This window comes from Ostrea edulis, chromosome 6 (genome assembly GCF_947568905.1).
Source record: "Ostrea edulis chromosome 6, xbOstEdul1.1, whole genome shotgun sequence".
NCBI classification, from domain to species: Eukaryota; Metazoa; Mollusca; class Bivalvia; order Ostreida; family Ostreidae; genus Ostrea; species Ostrea edulis.
Window position 1 is genome coordinate 70,950,692 of NC_079169.1, and position 21,603 is coordinate 70,972,294.

Consider the following 21,603-nt stretch of genomic DNA (forward strand, 5'->3'; position numbering starts at 1 on the left):
CACACCATGCCCTTAACATTGATTTTCTCAATCCCTTTAACCAGTATTACAGTAAAACTCAGTTACAGTGAATCTTTCAGAACATGTGACTTCACTATGTTATATTTCACATTCACAATGTGTATTCCGCATAATTTCTATCGAAATCCATTTGCAACTATGAAGACAAATTTTGTTTCAATCTTGTTAGATCCAGTTTTTTAATGCTGAAAAAAAAAAAAAAATTCTGGTTTATTTTTTTACCTTTCATATGAATTTAAACTGATGAATAATGCTTACCTATATCATATTATAGTTTATTTTTATGAACTAAAGACTTTGCCCTTCCTGCACTATTTCCCTTTACCTTTCTTCAAATATAGAAATCATTACCAAATATGGAGACATTTTCAGTCGTTACTTTCAAATAACTTACAGGTAAATAATATCTATAATTTACATACTTGAAAGTATCTATATTAGAAGAAAAAATATATTTATAAAATCTAAACATGAATAAGAAAATGTCTTGGTTACACGGGAGATGAAGGTTGCTAACACATACTGAAGAAAAAATTGCAAAACCTGCTAAAATACAATTCAGAGCTTCATATTGCTGTTGTTTTATTTTAAAGAAACCCATATGAGGACGAATATCAAAGATTGAAACTGAATTGTAATCAATTAAATTGAGTCTCACCAGAAAAGGAACAAGAGACCCATGGGTCACATTGCTTACCCGGGTCTCCTTGGCCCTGCTGTTGTGAATTTTTTTCATTCTTCATTCCCATGATTTGAACAAACTTTAGTCTACTCTATATCAGGAAGCTTTTGTGTATATATCAATTTTTCTGGCTCAGTGGTTTTTGAGAAGTTTTTTAAATGACCCCACCCTATTTTTGTGATGATCTCCCCTTTGAAGAGGACATGGCCCTTCATTTTTACAAACTTGAATCCCCTTCACCCAAACATGATTTGTACCCAGATTGATTGAAATGGGTGCCGTGGTTCTGGAGGAGAAAAGTTTACAGACAGCTGAGGAGAAAAGTTTACAGACAGCCGGACAGGCAAAAGGTGATCAAAAGAAACTTGCTTGAGCTAAAAACAAAAGTTATCCTTACTATCTGATGAATTTGATCTTCTTTCCAGAGTCCAGTAGGGATCTTTCACATAACCACAAAAGTCAACATCAAAAGTACAGTTAGCTGTTAACACTACAAGGAAAGAAGCAAACACACTTATAGAAACTTTTAAGCATGTGAAACAAGAGGTACTGTGAGCAATGCTCACTAAGAATACCCCTCGCTTACCCCAATCTCCCAAAGGGTGTTGGTAATAGGTATAAACTACCTCTTTTCCGAGTGTAAAAAACAAATGGCATGACAAACCGAACCATATTGCTACTTCAATGTCCAGTGCGCATGACCTTTGACCCCAAAATCAATAGGGAACATCTTCATCCCATGGGTAGTCCATATGCATGATATGGTGACTGTAGGTGGAAAGGATAACGCTTTAGAGCCCAGAAACCACATTGCTACTTCAATGTCCAGTGCGCTTGACCTTTGACCCCAAAATCGATAGGGAACATCTTCATCCCATGGGTAGTCCATATACATGATATGGTGACAGTAGGTGGAAAGGATAATGCTTTAGAGCCCGGAAACCATTGCGTCTACAGACGGACGGACAGACAGACGGACAACCCGATTCCAGTATACCCCCCCACAACTTGTTGCGGGGGGGTATAATAAACATACAGTACACGACACGAGTTTTATACACCCCACCGTGGAAAGACCACAGTGGAAAATCCACGGAGATACACCGTGTCCTCTGTGTTCCACGGTGTGTGTTATTTGCGAATACACACAGCTGCTAAGAACTTTGTTCTGGCCACGGGCGCCTTGCGGGAGATGGGAAAATGTGCCGCAGGCCAAATAATCAAGATAAGGGTGGAATTTTAAGAAAAGAAAAAAATGTCAATATTTTCCCCCCTGATACTTATATTGTTTTTCAGCATTTTGAGCCAATTCCAACAATACCAAACACTATATGTCATGTTTTTAAGAAAACCTGGTTTTGAATTTTTTTCTTTTAGTCTTCTTTCTTCATTAAAATATTCTTAAATTCTATGTTTAAATAATGTATACTTGCAGGCAATTCCTGTTTTGAATGCGAATTAGTATATTCAGTAAATGAAAAACATACATGTACAACATGTGATAGGGATATTTAATAATTACCGATGCTCTCTCTCTCTGACAAATGCGCTGTTTAACCTAATTACTTCCATCATATTGTGTTGATATGCATCTTGACAAATATAACTTGATCCAATATAGAAATTAGAGCATTGTCGATGATTAACAAATTGGAATTAATTTATTACGTAATTAATAGAAGCAAAAATACAAACCATCGAATGATTCATTTTTAAAATCCCGAGTTAATTACATTTGACTGAGACTTATGTTCGATGTACTTTGATAGAGGTTTTCATAAAAAAAAAGTTCATCGGGAGTGTCTGGATAATGCAATGATTTTTGTATGATAAGTATATACCATGCAAATTCCTAGGGTCTTTGTCACAGTATAACTAAATTACGGTTAGCTAATCTGGGTTTTGACTTTTCATGAAAAGTGTGAAATATATTGGGTCGGCGCGATATCAGATCTAGTCTAAGATCACGGGTATCTTGCACCGACCCAATATATTTCACACTTTCCGCAAGAAGCTAAGCACTTCTGTTGATTTCAAATACACGGATTAGCTGACCCCCATTGTTCTACTGAAGCGAAAACCCCTTCAAATTTGCATGGAATGTACAAGTTATACACAGGTCATTGTTATAGTCATACATCATAGTACCGCTAACCCGACATTTTTTTTTGTTTTTTGAATAAGTTATTGAATGACGAAGTATGACCAAACTGCAGATTGAACTTTATAGAGCCCCGTGCTAACATTACTTATATTTTCCAATGTATCAATGTATCAAAAGGGGTATGTTGTCGGTTAAGTTGTGTAAAATTCTTGACAAGTAATAAAATAACAACAAAAATGGCTTAAATTGTCCGATTACGAAAACCATAAATTGGGAGCATTTGTGTGTGTGTGTGTGTGTCGTAGTAGTCTGAAACTGTCTCAATTTCCCCTTCCGACTATCAATATTTAAGGATGTAAATCCTCGGTGTCAAATGCAACTAGTTCATGGAAAAAAACACCTAATATCAATATAAGCAGAAATGACTTGACGATTATTTGCTTTTATTCATATACGCTATCGATTATTAAAATCTTTAATTTAATCTTTAGATGCATTAGATAATGAGAGAGAGAGAGAGAGAGAGAGAGAGAGAGAGAGAGAGAGAGAGAATTCAAGTGGTAATCATTGATTATAATATTCATGAATGTATGCAGATACGGGAAGTTTAATACGTTCAGTATAAATCTTGAAAGTATAATTTCTTTCTGATTAATATTCATCCCCTTTCATTCTTATTTCCCATTTCGTTTTCTTTACATGTTAAATTTTTCGGCTGGTCCGGGTTAGGACTAATGAATGAGCCCCCGTCCCCCTTCTTCTAAAACGATGTTACGTGCTTAGCTGTCTATCTCCCTCTCAGTCAAAAATAAAATAAATAATGCTATACATAATGCAACATCATTGGATTTACTGGATAATTCTTCGATTGCACCTTCATAATACATGTTAATGCAAGCGGACTATTTAGGCTTTTTTTCCCCCATTTTCGCTAGCCGAGATTATTCGTCCACGAAGGCACAGTTGACTCAAAACCCATTGCTAGCGGGGATTAGATGAATTTTACCCCTGTATTATGTTATAATTGACCAAAACCTAGTACGTTTGTTTTACAACTTTCATTCAGAAGACGCGCAATTAGTTATTGAGTTACTGAATAAACGAGAAAACGTCTGTATTTTTATTTCAATCGTTGTCAACTGTATACTTTGTGATATTTCAAGACTACATGTACTCAATTCAATTTAATGGATCTCATCACCATTATGCAATGGTATACAAAAATATAAAGACAAAAGGCTTTTATATATACATTTAATAAATAATACATGTATGGGCATTATAAGTAAGGAAGCACATTTTATTTTATTATTTTCTTAATGAAAGTACGGAGTTTTCTAAAGTTTTTTTTTTAAAGTAAAGATATTTTTAATATTTATTTGTTTAGGTGATAAAAATTTGATTCTTTGCTCACATTGCTTCACAGTTGAGTTCATAATGAAATTCATATACAATGTAAACATGATTGTGTTATTCCTACCACTCGTCGGTACATTGTTTCACGGCACGTGCAGCACAATTTCACCAAATAAAAGAAGGGTCATGAACAACGACAATCACATGCCAGTAATGTCAATTTGATAAATAGCAGTTCAAAGAAATGTGTACCATAAGCAATGGTTTATTTTTACGTAAAGTTTTCATTGTAATTAGGAATATGTGATTAAGGTCAGCTATATACATGTACATGTGAACGTCTGCAGGGAAGTCTACATACGGATATGTACCGAAAACACCAACGTATCATTAAACAACAATTACAAGAATTGAATGATTGATAGCTAATTTCTAAATAATTAATGGGATGGGGGCATGCATGCTGGCCAAGCGAAAAGGTTTTTTGGGTGAATATTTCGGAAATTATTTCTTTGTTTTATCACACGGAGGTACACAGTGGCATCGACGGAGGTACAGGTGACATCCACGGAGATGCACGGTGGCATCCACGGAGATCCTCCGTGAACTTCAATGTCTAGCTTGCGCGGAAAAATAGGACTTCAAAGGTGCCGACAATTTTAAAGGTCCACGGTGTTTGGGGCAAATTTGTTCCACCGCGTTGCGTGGAACACGCATAAAACTCGTGTCGTGTACTGTATATTCATCATAAATATGATGTAAGGATTCGAATAATATTCAGAGACCATAATGAATTGCTCTATTAGCATTGTATTCCTTGTATTTTGTGACCCTGTACTTCAACAAATATGATACCTCAATGTGTGGTTAGGGAGTCAGATGACATTGAATTTGACCCTTCTACATTAAATATGCCATACACACAGAAATATAACTATAGCAAACATGTTTGGATCAGTTGATGCACATTACATGTACTTTTCACAAGTAAAGACTTACACTTTCAAGAAAATGCACTAGCTACAGACACTGTACTCAGGTTTTAAGAAATAATTCTCCAAAAACATTAACATGCAGTAGTTTTTCTTTTAATCCACCAATCGTCCTGACACAGGCAATTTCACATTCAAACATGCAACTAAAATCAATTGAAATTTGTGAATTACTTGAACACCTACCAGGACATGCTGTGTCATTGTAGAAGATTTCATCGATGGCTATTAAACTGTAAGGATCCACACTCCTGCCTGTGGTGAATGACACGCCGGTCACCTCAGCCTCCTCTAGATCAAGACATGCGTCATTCCACGTCAGTGAGGGACTACGGAACGCAACAAAGTTAATCTGTGCTCCAGTACTGAGATTCACCATGACATGTACATTGGCACCACCATACAGATACATCTTAAACCTCAATGAGGAACCTTTCACGGCCTTAAATGATGGGAGACTCATTGTAGCTGTGTCCTGGGATTTTCCATACACTGAACTTGCATACATGAAACCACCAGATGCATACATAGTGCTTGACATGCCTGTGAAAGAATGAAATAAGTCGACTACACCAGAAATAAAGGAAAAAAAATGGCTTACAGTTTATAGCGCAAATTTTAAAATTCCAAATTCTTCATTCAAATGGGCTGAGATTTAACTGTTTAATATTTAATTAAATGAAACCATTCTTTGCATTTTGACCTTGCACTTGATATTAAAATCCTAAAACCACAACACACAATCAATTCTAAATCTAAAATAACTGTATCCATTACCAAAAAGTTAATTTTCTCAAATTTCGTGCACTACAGCATTGACATGTTAATTGAAAATTCAAAATATTAGCATTACAAAACCTGGAAGTGATGGAGAGGGTGGAGAATAAGAAGGTCCACCTATTGTCATGTGGTGATACCACATAAATTCTGGACCAAATAAGTTACAGGTGCCCTGAGAACTAAAAGTTTCTCCACACTGTTCTGGCATGTCAAAGGTACAATAAACTGCTGATGGACGACCTATGAATGAAAAAAAAAACTTATAAAAAACATGTCAAACAAGAATGCACATGCATCTTTCAAGTGTCATACCCTTACAGGTTTTAACGTGAATTTCATACTGATGACATAAAACACTTTTGTACCAGCGCATATGTCTGTCGCATTCACAAGAACATCATCAATAGAAGCAACACAGCCACTGCTAACAGGGCCACACTCCAACACAAACACCAAGGCTATGGCACTCAAGTTTTGTCCCAATTCTACACACGCAGGAGTCCATATTGGAATGAAGTTGACATTTGACCATAAAGTTGTAAAGCCAGTGTAAGAATCAGACAGTTCTGAAACATTTGGGGATCGTGTTTTCGTAGATAAATCTAAAAAGGGAAAAGAAGTAAATTTCAAAGGTACATTAGCCAAATACAGTTTAACACAAATTCATTGTAGCTTGATAATTTTGATTGTAAACAATGAATTCTCAATGTACTTAAGCAAGTAGTGATATATTACTGTCACACAGAAAATGCAATAACTACTCCGACCTGATCACATATTTCTGCATCAAGGTACATGAAGTGCAATGCTGGTAAATATGAAGAATACCAATCATAACTTTACAATTATGTACAAAACAACATATTAAATTTCCAATAAAAGGGTTGGGTTATAAATACAGTATAATTTGTCCAAACCGGCCTCTGAGTACTCCGGCGCTCTGTCAATTCCGGCCACAAAATATAGTCCTTAACATTTCTTTAACAAATCCTTTATCAATAATTCCCTCTACTCCGGATACTGCGTATTCTGTATATCGGTCGGCTTACACAGTACCAACTGCTATTAATTAACTTTAATTATCCTGTGTAAACTGGCCCCTCGATGATACACCACCCTAATTGTTGCGGTCAATTGTATTCGGTGTACACAAGGTCCCAACTGCTCGTACATAGCTCTAATTATCGCATTTAAACTAGCCACCCCACGATGACCAACCTGTCGGTATTCGGTCGATCACACGCGGTGTACACAAAGGGTGTCTCAAGGGAAGCCGCAGGTAAGTAAAAGAGTGCAACTGGTAATGAGTCGCGATCAGTTTAAAATAAAACCTGATTTTAGGGGGTGCACTTTTCAATTATGACAGCACCACGCACGAGGTAATGACGCCCTCCCCCTAACGACAGAGACGAGAACTGACATTAAAAGTCAAAGTTCAATTAATCGATGAATTCGATACATTCTTGGAATGAAACAAAATCGGCAAAAATCCCGTTATGTTTTCCAAAAGCAGGGTTTCCCCTCGTGGACTTCTTGGAGCTTTACTGCGAGTCAGACTGTGATGATATGCAGTTAGTTAGCACAACTCACCATGTCCGGTCAATCACTCGGCATTACATCAGTTTCCGTTTCACAAATTGAGACAGTTGAAAGCGATACATTTACAATGAAAGATGGGAAGACAAATTTTAAACGAACACAACACAAACTTAACGAACGTACATAATGTAGCACTTGATAACGGTGATGATGTAGACGAAATCGACAATTTACCAACAGAAAATTGCGCGAATAATTCCCAGATTTTAAACTGTTTAATAAAAATTGAAACTTTTTCAAATGAGCACGACAATAAAACACTGACATTTATATTTTTACATTTTGAATTCTTTTGTGATAAATGTATATTAAAACGTTAGCAATCATTACACACGTATGCATATAGTGAATACAAGGGAAGCAACTCTCATTCTTGTCAATATTCTGCACTCCAGACTGTGCAAACCGGCCAATTTCTTTGGAACCACACATAGCCGGTTTAGACAGATTATACTGTATGTACACACACAAAAGATTCTTAATAATATATCAAAAACCATCAGTCACAAGAGAAGCAGTATCAATGCAAAAATAGTCCATAAAGCCAAAACTGACCTCCTAGATGATTGCATTGCAGACAATTCAGAAGGTCAACTTTCCTACAGCAAGCTAAATAATTACTTCAAAGAACCAAAGAAAATTTCTTCTCATCTTTCTTGGATTTTTGTGACTCCTTCATAATCTGATTTCATTAATAATCATGCTTTTATGAAATTTGATTTTGTGTCCTCCAATTTAAAGAGAGATGATCCGACCATTTTCTACTTCCTGAATTCTGTAATGCTTTAATTCCACAGTGGTAATTTTTTTTTCAAGGGCACAATCATAATGGTTTCAATTTCATGATATAGAAAAATCAATTATTTTTAATACATTATTCACTATGGAATTAATCGTGCGGGAAAATGATAAATCATGAACATAGTGAAAATAAAACTCGTGTTAACCAAATATGGGACCCAACATCATTTTTGTCGTTTTTTATTAGCACTTGGAATGAACTTTCAAATGTAGGTGGTCATTTGTCTAAAATTGATATAGTTAATTAGTGAGAGGGGTAAAGGTTAGTATCGAGGTCATGGGAAATGATATGGTATTCTTTTCCCTATAAGGCCACAGTTTTTTTTATTTCTTAGTTTACGGATCCGCTGACCCTAATTTCTGGGGAATCGGGAAAAAAATAATATGCAAATTTCTACTTTTTTAAAATTCCGCCGATTGTACCCAACATGTCAAATCGAAAATAAAAATAAAATGCATTTTCAATTTTACGAATAAAAAATCGTGAAACGCAAACGTATTGATTTGTATTTGGTAATCACTATTTGTTTTGCGAAATATCATTATTCCGTATTTTTAAAAACCCTGTAAACAGATATGGCCACGCACGATGACAGTAACGATACCTGTATCATTCTTGTCGACGAAACAGATGTCAGATGGCATTTCATCATGGAAAAAAGGAATTGATAGAAATAAATATTTCTCATACAAATGGCAGTTTTCTTGCTGCTAACATAACACAAAATGCAGTGCTATTTGGGTGTTTAAAGATGAGAGGAAGGTACGGTTGTTAGCGACTTTACTAAACTGGATGTTCTATCGTTAAATTGATAATGTTCTACGGACCCGGTTTGAGTGTGGTGAGGGCCTGTACCAAGACACAGTTAGATTATTCTAACTAGTGACTTTATACCAGAGCAGTACATGTCATAATAAATGTATTTGAATACATGTACGTGCATCTCTGCCGTCAAAAATCCTAACGGGGAATAGTTCTAACAGTGTGAGAAATTGTTAGGTGCTTTTGATATTATAATGAACGCCTGTAAAAAAAATATGACCAGATAAAACTCAGAAAGGTATGCATATTTCTCGTAAATTAGTATACCTTGTGTAGTGGTGGAAAGAATTTGAGTATCAAATAAAAATGAAAAACAAGAAACATTTCTTTCAAAAAGATGGTAGATAATTCCATGGGCATGTCTATGTGGGGAAAATGGGGTTAAAAATTATTTCATAGGGTATAAACATTCTGAAATTAAAAATGGAATTACTACATACAATTGTAATTTAGTGCTTATATTATTTTTTTTTCTTTATATTTACAATTTGTAAATGTAAAATCTTTATTGAGCATATACAGTAAAATTACTGAACAACATATATGAATACTGGATACTAAGTTTACAACATCTCAGAGATATGACCCTATACATTCTCTGCTTATGTTCTACCAAAGTGTAACATAGATACATGTATATAGTTATACACTGAATTTGAAATTGCATTTTTTTTCAAAATTCATATTAACATACTAGTCACTCTAAAGAATTTTTTATCCAATATTTTTTAAATACATGTTTTGTTTATTTGTACTCACGAAATAATGTTAATGATTTATTGAAAATAAAACGATAGATATCAAAAACGTTTATTTTATTTTTATTTCTCCCGACCGACCCTAAATTTTATTTTTAAAATCCGTAAACCAATAAATTAAAAAACTGTGGCCTAATCATGCAATGACAAGTATGTAGTATTGCAAAACAAAGAACCACGAAAAACAGGAATATATTTCTCTGGAAAAAGTGAACCTTTATTTAGAGGTCACCTCTCTGTAAATGTTACTTTGACTGGTTCCCACAGACGACTGTTATGAAAGGTGAAGATATCAAACAGTGATCAATCTCATAACTCCTATAAGCAATACAAAGTAGATAGTTGGGCAAACATGGACCCCTGGATATACCAGAGGTGGGAGCAGGTGCCTAGGAGGAGTAAGCATCCCCTGTCAACCGGTCACACCCACCGTGAGCCCTATTTCTTGATCAGGTAAATGATGGAGTTATCCGTAGTCAAAATCAGTGTGCCAAGAATGACCTAACAATCAGTATGAAATACGTCAGACAGCATTTTACCTAATGACAGGTTGTATTGAGAAACTAGATCGTTATAACTATATATATACTGGTTTGACTGTACTTTCTGAGGAGATAATTGATGGAAATGTTCAGAACTCATCATATTTAATCATAAAATTGATCAGCAACTTATCCACCAGGCACCACAATTCTGTTCTATTCTGCTTTACTATCAACAGGCAAAACATACCATCCCTGAACTTTGTTGGCAGGATATGAGAGTTTTTGAGCACTTCCTGCTTTTTTAAAACAACACATATTCAATCCTCGTCACACAACTCAATTAACATTCAAACTTTATGACATACCTGAAGATAATATGTAGCCAACTTTGAGCTTGGACTGGTGTCCTTTCACAAAATAGAAGCTGATAATATCTGTATCTTTAAGTGAAAACACAGGAGTAACCATCATAGCCATATCTCCTTCCTGGAACGAGGAATACCACCAATCTCCAACACTCCAATAGTGACCTAGAAAAATTCAAAGTTCTTCAACTGTTTACTTTTACATTGTAATAGTATGGCTTTAATGGAGGAAATCTATATGAAAGATAATATATACAGTGAAATTTTTCAATACTCTGATTAACTTGGGTAACCTAAACATCTCGCCACATAAGAGAATCAACATTACCTGATGCCTACAATTGGTTATCAAATAATGCTTACACAATTCACGTTCAATTTCACAGTGTGTTAATGCATCAAATCTTTTTTGAAATCTTGAGATCTCTGCAGATTCATAAATCACAAAATATATTCATGAATATTCACATAAGAATACAATACTAACGCTCAGTAAAACCTTGTTATCTCAAAATTCATGGGGCCATAAAAAAAAAGATATCTGAGGGTTTTAGATATTGAGCTTAAACTACATAAAGAAAAGGTAGTTGGGACTTCCAACTCACTTTGATATGAGATATTGATGTTCGAGATACTGAAGTTCAACTGTATATCAAACAATCTTGTTTTACTTATTTCATCAAAGTGAAATATAAACAAACAATAGCAAGGTGCTTATTATTACTTATTATTGTTATTAACACCAGGTATGGGAATTTTAAACATTTGATTACCGACATTACAGGGTTCGAAATTACCTCATGTCCTAAGTCTGACTCGTAAAAGAAAGGCCTGACAAGTAAACTCTCTATGGCACTAGTCTGCACGGATTAGCGACAATTCGGATATCAACCTTCAATTGCTTAAGAATTTAGCAAATTTGTCATAGTCTCTTAGATGTTTGAACTTATAGTCGTATATCTGCATGATCAAGCATTTGTGTGACAATGACATGCTGACCTAGAGGTTTACTACAGGAGTTTCTCGTAGGTTGCAGTATGCTTCTAAAGGAAACAGAATATTCAATGATGGAAAAACTGAAATTATGGTGGTTGCTAGTGCCCACAACCAGTGCCTTGTGAAGGATATCTGTCTGAAGATTGGTGAGGCGATATTGTCACCTAAGTCTACTGTTAAAAACCTCGGTGCTGCCCTGGACGCCACCTTATCAATGGAAATACAAGTCAACTCCGTGGCAAGGAAGATGTACTTCAACATCAGGAGAACATCCAAGGTGAAACACCATCTTACAGGGCTCGAAATTAACATATGCCCGTCAGTCTGTGACTGGTTAAAAGTCTGGCGGACTGACTGACATTTGTTTTAGTCAGTCCGATGGGACTGGTTAATTTTTTAAAGCATCATTTTGGAAAATATACTTATGAAATTTTATACACACATTTGGCATGCTTCGATCTGTAGATCATATCAGACGAATCTGATTCTTAAATATAAATCCCAAATTCAAGTGTTACAATATTGTGTGAGGCATATTGAGTTAAATTTCATTTTAATAACAATAACAAAATATGTTTAATTATTTCTGGAAAATTCTGTCGGACTGGTAAATTTTTCTGTGGACTGGTTGAAATTATACTCCATCAGTCCGGCTGGACTGGTGACATAAAAAGTTAGCTTCAGGCCCTGTCTTACCCAGGAAGTGTGTGCAAAGGTCATCAATGCAACAGTCATATCCCACCTTGACTATCACAATGCCCTCCTGCTTGGCATGACCGATCGCCCCATGCACCGACTACAAGTGGCTCAGAACAACGCTGCACGTTGTCTCACAAGAACATGCTATAGACAACATATTTCGCCGGTACTTCAACAACTATACTGGCTGCCGGTAAATCAATGTGTTGTGTTTAAAGTGCTGACAACCATACATAAATCACTACACTTTTTCTCAGCACCAGCATACATGAGAGAGCTATGTCCTGTTTACCAACCACATAGGACCTTGAGATCATCATCCGACCAATGGAAACTGGTAGTGAAGAAGTCGTCAAACAAATCCGGTACAAGAGCCATAAAAACACTAGGTGCACAATTGTGGAATAAACTGCCACTGGAACTTCGAGAGCTTGAAGCACATGGAGCATTCCGCAAGAACCTAAAAACACTCTTGTTTAAGCGTGAATATGCCCTGTAGATGTAAAATTCAGTGCAATATCAAGGATTCCATGTGCAAGCTCTTGCAAACTGAATTTTTATCCAGCATACGAATACCTGTATGCCAATTGTATCTTGTCAACTCAAAGTCAACCACTTCGTCATTTTACTACCATGTTTTATTTTAATTCTTTCTATTATTTTATCATTTTCTTTATAGTTCTTGCAGGTCTTTTATTAGTATATTATCAATGATTATTAGCACAAATATTGTACAGCGCATAGAAACTATCGGTAATTTTGCGCTTTATAAATGAATAAAATAATAATGATAATATAGTATGTTACAGGATAACGCATAGGTTGTTATCGATTATTATTTCCTAGATACTTTTTGAAACATCCATAATCATTTACCATATGAAGATTTCAAGGTGTTATCATAATATGGATATGATCGGCGGTTTTGAATCGGTTGTGAATATTTCCAATAGAGAGTCGACGATTGGCAATTCAGAGTGGAATTAACTGGCTGGTAATCACATCTATTTTCAAAATCACAGCTAACTGCATCTGAAACTGTAAATTAACATTCACATCAACAGGTTATGTAGCTACAGAACTGTAGCTCTAACATGGCTACATCAACCAACGGAATCTTTAAAAGCTGCAAGTTGTTGGATCATATGGGGCTTTAATGAATATTTGAAGGTAGACACAAATATAGTAGGAAAATATGTTAGTAATTTTCTGATAGCAAATTTATAAGATGGTGATGCAAGAATATAGCAATATATGGCCTCAACTTTGCGCATCTTTTTTTGTGAGCCGTAAATTGAAGGTTTTTATAAGGGGTGGATCTGTGGTTCTCTGATCTGTCGCAATATTTTCTCAGAGAGCTACAGTTCTGCTGCTACAAGTTATGCAGAATCTCAATTTTATCCTGTGTTATCAGCTAGCTCATAAATCAGAGGAAAATCTGACAAAAGTTGACAAACCTTGACAACTTTCTGACATCTCAACATTATCAATTGCAATGTCGCCAAGTGGTCCCTCTCCTCTGGTCGCTATGAAGGAAACCTGCACCCGTTTCCCAGTGTAGTCTGATAAATCCACACAGGATTGAGCCCAGCTATGCCAATGACTGCCTGATCTACTCCAGACGGAAGTCTTTGAATCCAAGGTTTTCTCATGAATCTTCAATACGAAAAGCACATTTAATCAAATCGGGATAAATATGAATCAATATTTATAGGATATAGACTTAGTATGGGAAAATATGACCAAGTTTTTCGGCGCGTAGACGGACCGAGCTTGCGAGATCCGTCTGCGACAAAAAACGAGGTCATCATATTTTCCCATACAAAGTCTATAACCTATTTATTATATACTTTCAATTTCATTTAGAAACTAACAATAATTTTATTTTTAACAATTTCTTTATTGGATTAACTGAGTTAAAGATGAAAAATATAAAAAAATTTAAAATTAATGGCATAGTAATTTGTTTGTGTATTGATTGTGACGTAATGTTTGCTGGCCGGAATGTTTCCGGGCTTATATCATGTGATATATGCATGCCCACAAACTTTTAAAGAAACAAGAGATGTTTGTAAAACACATATGCCCCCCATGGTGCAAAATGAAAAGGGTTATACACACACATCATTTAATTGAGAGTAGTATCAATTCAAAATATTGAGCAGACAATATCTTCCTATGTCAAGAGTGGATTGACCATGTGACCTAAAAATCAATAGGGGTCATCAACTCCTGAAGATGTACCAGTGTACCAAGTTCGCTGTCTGTCAAGCAAAGGGTTCTCAAGATATTGAACGGACAGTATATTCCTATGTCCAATTTGACCCTTGACTTTTGACCATAAAATAATTAGTAGTCATCTTCTCCTGAAGATGTACCAGTGTACCAAGTTTGATGTCTGTCAAGCAAAGGGTTCTCAAGATATTGACCGGACAGTATATTCCTATGTCCAGTTTAACCCTTGACCTTTAAACACGTGACCTCAAAATAAATAGGAGTAATTTTCTCCTGAAGATGTACCAGTGTACCAAGTTTGAAGTCTTTCAAGCGAAGGGTTCTCAAAATATTGAAAGGACAGTATATTCCTGTCTAGTGTGACCCTTGACCTTTGACCATGTGACCTCAAAATCAATAGTGGTCGTCTTCTCCTGAAGTCGTATCAGTGTACCAAGTTTGATGTCTGTCAAGAAAAGGGTTCTCAAGATACTGAGCAGACAGTATATTCCCATGTCAAGTTTGACCCTTGACCTTTGACCATGTGACCTCAAAATCAGTAGGGGTCATCTTCTCTTGAAGGTGTACCAGTGTATCAAGTTTGATGTCTGTCAAGCAAAGGGTTCTCTAGACATTGAATGGTCAGTATATTCCTATGCCCAGTTTGACCCTTGACCTTTGACCAAATGACCTCAAAATCAATAGGGGTCATCTACTCCTTAGGATGTACCAGTGTGCCAAGTTTGATGTCTTTCAAGCAAAGGGTTCTGAAAATATTGAGCGGACATTATATTCCTATGTCCAGAGTAGATTGACCCTTGACCTTTGGACCTGAAAAAAATAGGGATCTCTTCTACTCATAACTAACCCACATATGAAATATCATTATCATCAAGTGAATGGTTCTCAAGATATTGAGCGGACAACACATGGTCTACAGACCGACCAACAGGTGCAAACAATATGCCCCCTCTTTTTCAAAGGGTGGCATAAAAAGAAGAGATGAAATTGAAAGTATATAATAAGTATTAATATGATCTTGCACTTTGCTGAGCTTTAGTATGGAGCTAAATAAGTGCGGCATTTATGATAAATATTGTATATGCATCTAAATCATAATTGCATACACTATGTTTCTTGCAAACACAATAACATTAATAATGTTATAAAGTGCTACATAGGTCAAACATTAATAATGTTATAAAGTGCTACATAGGTCAAACATTCTACATCATTTATGATTTCTATAATGCACATATTTCCAGTATTGAATTGCAGATGAAAAACAAATTCACCATCAATGTAAATTCTTTGTCAGAGATAACTAGGTATCATTGTAAGTGCAAGCATCACAAAAGGGGCCCCATTATGTGGCATCATTTAAAAGAGATTTACAGACCAAATAGAAAGCGATACTTAGACCTATAGGCATATGATGTAACTGATATACAGGAACTTATATGTATATAAATGTCAATAGTGGAAAAGTCTAGGAGCTTGAGTGACAGAAATATTGTTTGTCGTCATGGATCTGTAACCCACTGACACAAGTTCATGCAAAAATTTTCAATTAAATAGTTGCATGGATAGCCAAAATAATGTCTGGAAAACTGTCAAATTCCTGGTATTGGCCAAGTTCAAGGTCCATAACTCTTTCAAAATATGTCAACAACGACCCGATCCGTAACCAATTGGTACCAGCTCATAAATAAATTTTCAATTCAATAGCTGCAGGGATAGGCAAAATAGTGTGGAAAAGACACATGGACTGATCACTATAGGGCACCTGCCTATTAAGTGGGGCCCTAATAAATGATGAATCAGATATAGATTTCTGAAGTACCAAAGTGGATAAGGTGAGCACACAGTAACATCGAGTGAACATATTTATGTCTTGTACTGTCTGAATCCACCCCGAAAGCACAAAATAATTCTTAAGAAAACTTAAAAATATTTAAATGAATCAATTATCTGTCACTTGAGCATCATCATCAAATGAAATACCTGTACTATCAATCTGCCGACATCAGCACCGAACATGTGGTAGTCAAAATTGAGCATCGATTTCAGACCATCAACTGAGAATTCTGGGAATGTCACAGCAGTACTTTCTGCCATCCTTCCATAGCTAGCCTCAGCATATAGGTAGTATTCTACAAAATATCCAAAACATAAACCTCAGCATTATAGGTAGTATTCTACAAAATATCCGAAACAACATAAGCCTCAGCAAATAGGTAGTATTCTACAAAATATCCGAAACATAAACCTCAGCATATAGGTAGTATTCTACAAAATATCCGAAACATAAACCTCAGCATATAGGTAGTATTCTACAAAATAACCGAAACAACATAAGTCTTAGCATTTATGTACTATTATACAAAATATTCGAAACCTCTATGAAAGTCAGCTAGCTCACATCTTCATGGAACAAAATGTTTTAAAAGTTACTAAGTTGATCTTCATTCCATAAATCAATACATTGCTTAGTTTGCAACCTTTTAATACACTTCCTGGTGTGGAGAATTAGCTAAGTTATTTTGTTTACTAACTTCCATGGACACAGAACTTGATGAATTTTGCAGATACGATATCTATGGATGATAGATTTCGAGTATCCTTCCTGTCCAGTGCTTCTTTAGTATTTATCACACAATATATAAGCATGACCATTTTATGCAACATCAAAGAAAAAAGAGTAATTTTAAATAATTACAGTCTCAGAATAAACAAATCGTTTACAGTCACAGAATAAACAAATCGTTTACAGTCACAGAATAAACAAATCATTTACAGTCACAGAATAAGTCACAGAATAAACAAATCGTTTACAGTCACAGAATAAAATCGTTTACAGTCACAGAATAAATAAATCATTTACAGTCACAGAATAAACAAATCGTTTATTTTGTAAACTTTATTCATCAAAATACATAGCAATATGTTGTTGATGGCATAACCTTGCTGCCATCATGAAAGGTCATTATGAAATAAATAATACATTTATCAATCCTGATCATACTTAAAGACGTGCTTTTAAAGAAGGCTTACAAAATAAAATGAATGACGGTTAAATGTTTTCTAAACTATGGGCATGTTATTCAATATAGATATAAAAAAGTTGAAATAATATCAGCCATTAAAAGTTCTATAGATTCGGAAAAGCCATGTCTCGAGCGTTGTTATTATTGACCATGAGATGTGAGCTGCCAGTTTTATGTTTACACTCCTGCTGGTTGGTTACCTTGTTCTGAAGCCATTGAAATGTCTAAATGAGTTTCACATACTCAAGCATTTTGGACTGTGACCCTCTCAAAGTCACTAAACACTGTTTGAATCAAACTTCGAGGATGGAGAGTAATGGTCACTTGTCACTCAGGACAAGAATTTACTTAATACAGCCAGCATTCAATAATCAATTGAAAGAAAGTCGTGTAATAAAGAAAGTCACAAAAGCTGTACTTTTCTTTACCTCCAGGATCCGTTTTGCGTGGGGAGTCACTATTAGGACCTGTGTTCACACTGGTGGTCCCTCCTGAAATTCGTCTCCATTTGAAGGATGGCGAAGCCTCCTTACAACCTGTACAATTCACTGTGTAGTCACATATGTCTGGTTGTCCAAAGTCACAAAGAGTATCCATTATGCCATCTACAAAATACTCACTTTTTAATAAGTTCAGCCTCAAAATGATAAGATGAATAGAAAACTCGAGATCTTCAAAGAAATTTCAATGACAATTTGCTTCACCTAGCATTTTAACAAAAAAAGTTAAACTGTTCACTGAAAAATCTCAAATGAGTACTGTGCATTACAATCTTAAGCTGTAAAAAAAAAACCTGCCTGCCTCATATCAAATATGGAAATTTTTGGCTGGAGGAACGAAACAAAAGTTCAATCTTTTTTTTTACTTTTAAGTCCATGTTTCAATATTCTTACTTGGGCAATCTCCACTGTCCACCATGATATCGTCTATTGCAATGTGATTAAATCCCTCCGTGCCCCGTGTGCCCTTGAAAAGCAGTGACATTTCTGTGTTGGAAGGTATTTCCGTACAGAAGCTGTACCACTGGTCTCCCTGTTCCCCCTGTTTCTGTAGCAGAATGTCCCCTAGTCGTGACCCTGTCCTACTGTTGGCCCACACCGATAAATGACCTGTCATGGCACCATTCATATGGTAGTAAAACCCTAACCTGGCATTGTCAGGTGACGTAAAGTTGGGCGACTCCAGAACAGCACTATCACCTTCATTTCCATTCAAGTCTTGATAGTATATGAAGGAACCTTCGGTAGAAAAGATGAAATACAATTGGAAGTGATTTGCACAAAATGTTTTGAGATTTGTTTCAAACTTCCTCAATTTCCCTTTCCAATTACTAAGGTATCAAATGTGTTCCGATTACACAAGCTTACCTGTAATCTTCATAATGAGAAAAATTTAAAAGTTCCAATTCATATATATCAAATATACATATCTGCATATCATGTAGCTGTCGTTCAGCTCCATCACCAGAACCCCGTTATTTAAAAATTTAACTAACAGTTCATGTTCCAGTTAACACTAAATAAATGTTAACTGTTAGTTTAATTTCACCGAGTCAAATTTCCATTTACCATTGCCAGATGTGTGATCCTTGGGAAGATCCCAACCATGATATCCCAACCCATTCACTTTCCATTGAGCTCCACCGACTGTGTTATTGTAATTGCAGTTTGTCCTGTCAAATGTGCAATTTACACTGCTCTCTGTGTAAGGGATACAAATGGTGGGGTTGCATGTTCCATTCAAAATGTAAACATCATCAATAGCTATGTCTGAATAGGAGCCAGGACCTCGTATTGCTTCTATGGTGACCTGAAAATTCATATGGAACAAGAAATGTTTGTAAAACATATCTATAGACTTTTAAAGAATTACAGATGATGGAATATCACTAAATGCTTAGCATACAAATAGCATGGGCAATTTTAAGCAGAAGTTTTGGCTCCAAATTCCATGGTCTAAGACTAAAGCATACCGACAAACAGTTACCAGTGAAGACACCATCAATGCAACATGTCAAAAAACTGTTGGCAACATTGCCTGTTCAGTTGCATGTGGTAAAAGTGTCGTCCATGCAATACTAATGCGAAACTTTAGAGAACCCTATGTCTGAGATAGGTTCAAAGCATAGCTCAAGTGCACGCATCAGTAAAATTCCCGAGTTGTAGGGCTAATCCGATTTTTCTTAGCAGAATCGTCACAACAGTCACTTTGAGGTTATCATTGGTGCACTATAAGGTGATACCACACAATAGGAAATGCCATTTTTATTTACTTTAAGATTTGAAATATGCAATACATGTATATTGAAGAATAATGTACTAATGGAAAGCAAATATTTAAGAACAAAACATCGATTTTTTTTTTTTTACTTTCGATGACTTAATTGTCCAAGATTTTACTGCACAACCCTCATGATTCTTTAGGCTTAATTAAAAAGCCAACAAAATCTTTTATAGCAATGCTTGTTTATCTAAAACAAGAGGGGAAATTACAGGGACGCAGGTACCACTGTCAAAAGAAGATCTAACCAGCACTTATCATTACCAACCACTGTCAAAAGAAGATCTAACAAGCATTTATCATTCATTTGATTTAAACACACCAAGAAGATTTACAGGATAAAGTTTTGTAGACTTTGAATTTTTTGCAATTGTGGAAGAGAAAATCTTAGGGAAATTAAGAAAGTGACTTTATCATCAACCAAAAGGACATGACAAATGAAAATCATAAAGGAGATTTGTACGACACAATGGCAGCTACGGGGGAATGAAAAAGGTGGAGAAATGTGTCTATATGCTACAATATCTACATTCACGGTATGTTTTCTGTTATATTTCTATTGAAATTGGCATTGCTTTCATCTGCAACAATGAATCCATGTTTGTTGCAAACTAGTGCCATCTGGTTTTTTAGTACCACCTGTCTGTGTAATCATCACCAATTAATATGGAACATCATCAAGGTCAAAGAGTGCATTGGTTGTTCTGTTTAACTTAACAAATGGGTCAACTATATGATATTTTAGTACTTAAATCTAGTTTATATTCTAAAACAATACCTAAAGATAGAAATATAAACAATAAAATGTCTTTCTTTGTTATTTCATTGGGTGATGAAGGTAGCAATCATTGCAGGAAAATTTTTACATAACCTGTGCAATGCTATCTACCTTCATTACCCAATGAAATAACAATGAAAGCATTTCATCCATGACCTGAGTGTCTATGAGAAAAATAGTCAAAACAGTGGAGTGAAAGACCTCATTAACAATTGCTATCGGCCTTTGGCCTCTGACAAAAGTTCATGGTAGACCTTGGAGCAATAGTTCCGACGATTTCCCTGAAATACATGACCTAACTCTATATCTATTGCAGGTCTTCCAAACCTATTATTTTACAGATTATTCTTTAAGAACATTAGATATTTTTAAGAATTTAAAATGATTACATTCCATATTTACATACTACGATGCTTATCAGTTTAGACACACAAATCTTACCTGTAAGAACCCGTTTCTGGTTCATTTGTATTTTGATATAATAACAAAATATGTTCAAACAAACTTTACAAATGTTTAAATATTCTTACATTCGTATTCGTGAGGTCCACATAGCCTTGTTTCCACTCATATCCCTGAGCACCAGTTCTCTGCCAGAGAACGGAGTTTCTGTCATTTTCCAATGTCTGGTTCACTCTTAAAGTTCCCATGGTGCTTCCGTACATAAAGTAATAGAAAACCAGGCAACTTGGGCCATCTGTTAAAGATGCAAGTAATCAAAACTTAAAAGCACTTAATTGTATGTTATCTTTTGCTTTCTCAAACAAAATAGAATTTAATTTTGGGTGTTATGATACTAAATTCATTATTTTTCAAAAATAAT

The 21,603-nt window shown here is 35.4% G+C and overlaps 1 protein-coding gene across 1 annotated transcript in view; it reads right to left on the reverse strand.

Annotated features, from left to right (window-relative positions):
* The window catches only part of LOC125683627 (MAM and LDL-receptor class A domain-containing protein 2-like), a 202,632-nt gene that overhangs the window by 104,380 nt on the left and 76,649 nt on the right, over positions 1–21,603 (reverse strand). The window contains exons 32-43 of the mRNA XM_056140659.1: positions 21,311–21,477; positions 19,291–19,531; positions 18,616–18,960; positions 18,151–18,327; positions 16,680–16,828; positions 13,919–14,117; positions 13,338–13,499; positions 10,767–10,931; positions 6,301–6,537; positions 6,014–6,175; positions 5,342–5,698; positions 1,101–1,193 (exon numbers count right to left, since the gene is read on the reverse strand). Of these exons, the coding sequence (XP_055996634.1) occupies positions 1,101–1,193; positions 5,342–5,698; positions 6,014–6,175; positions 6,301–6,537; positions 10,767–10,931; positions 13,338–13,499; positions 13,919–14,117; positions 16,680–16,828; positions 18,151–18,327; positions 18,616–18,960; positions 19,291–19,531; positions 21,311–21,477 (2,454 nt within the window). The remainder of the gene's footprint in view (positions 1–1,100; positions 1,194–5,341; positions 5,699–6,013; positions 6,176–6,300; positions 6,538–10,766; positions 10,932–13,337; positions 13,500–13,918; positions 14,118–16,679; positions 16,829–18,150; positions 18,328–18,615; positions 18,961–19,290; positions 19,532–21,310; positions 21,478–21,603) is intronic.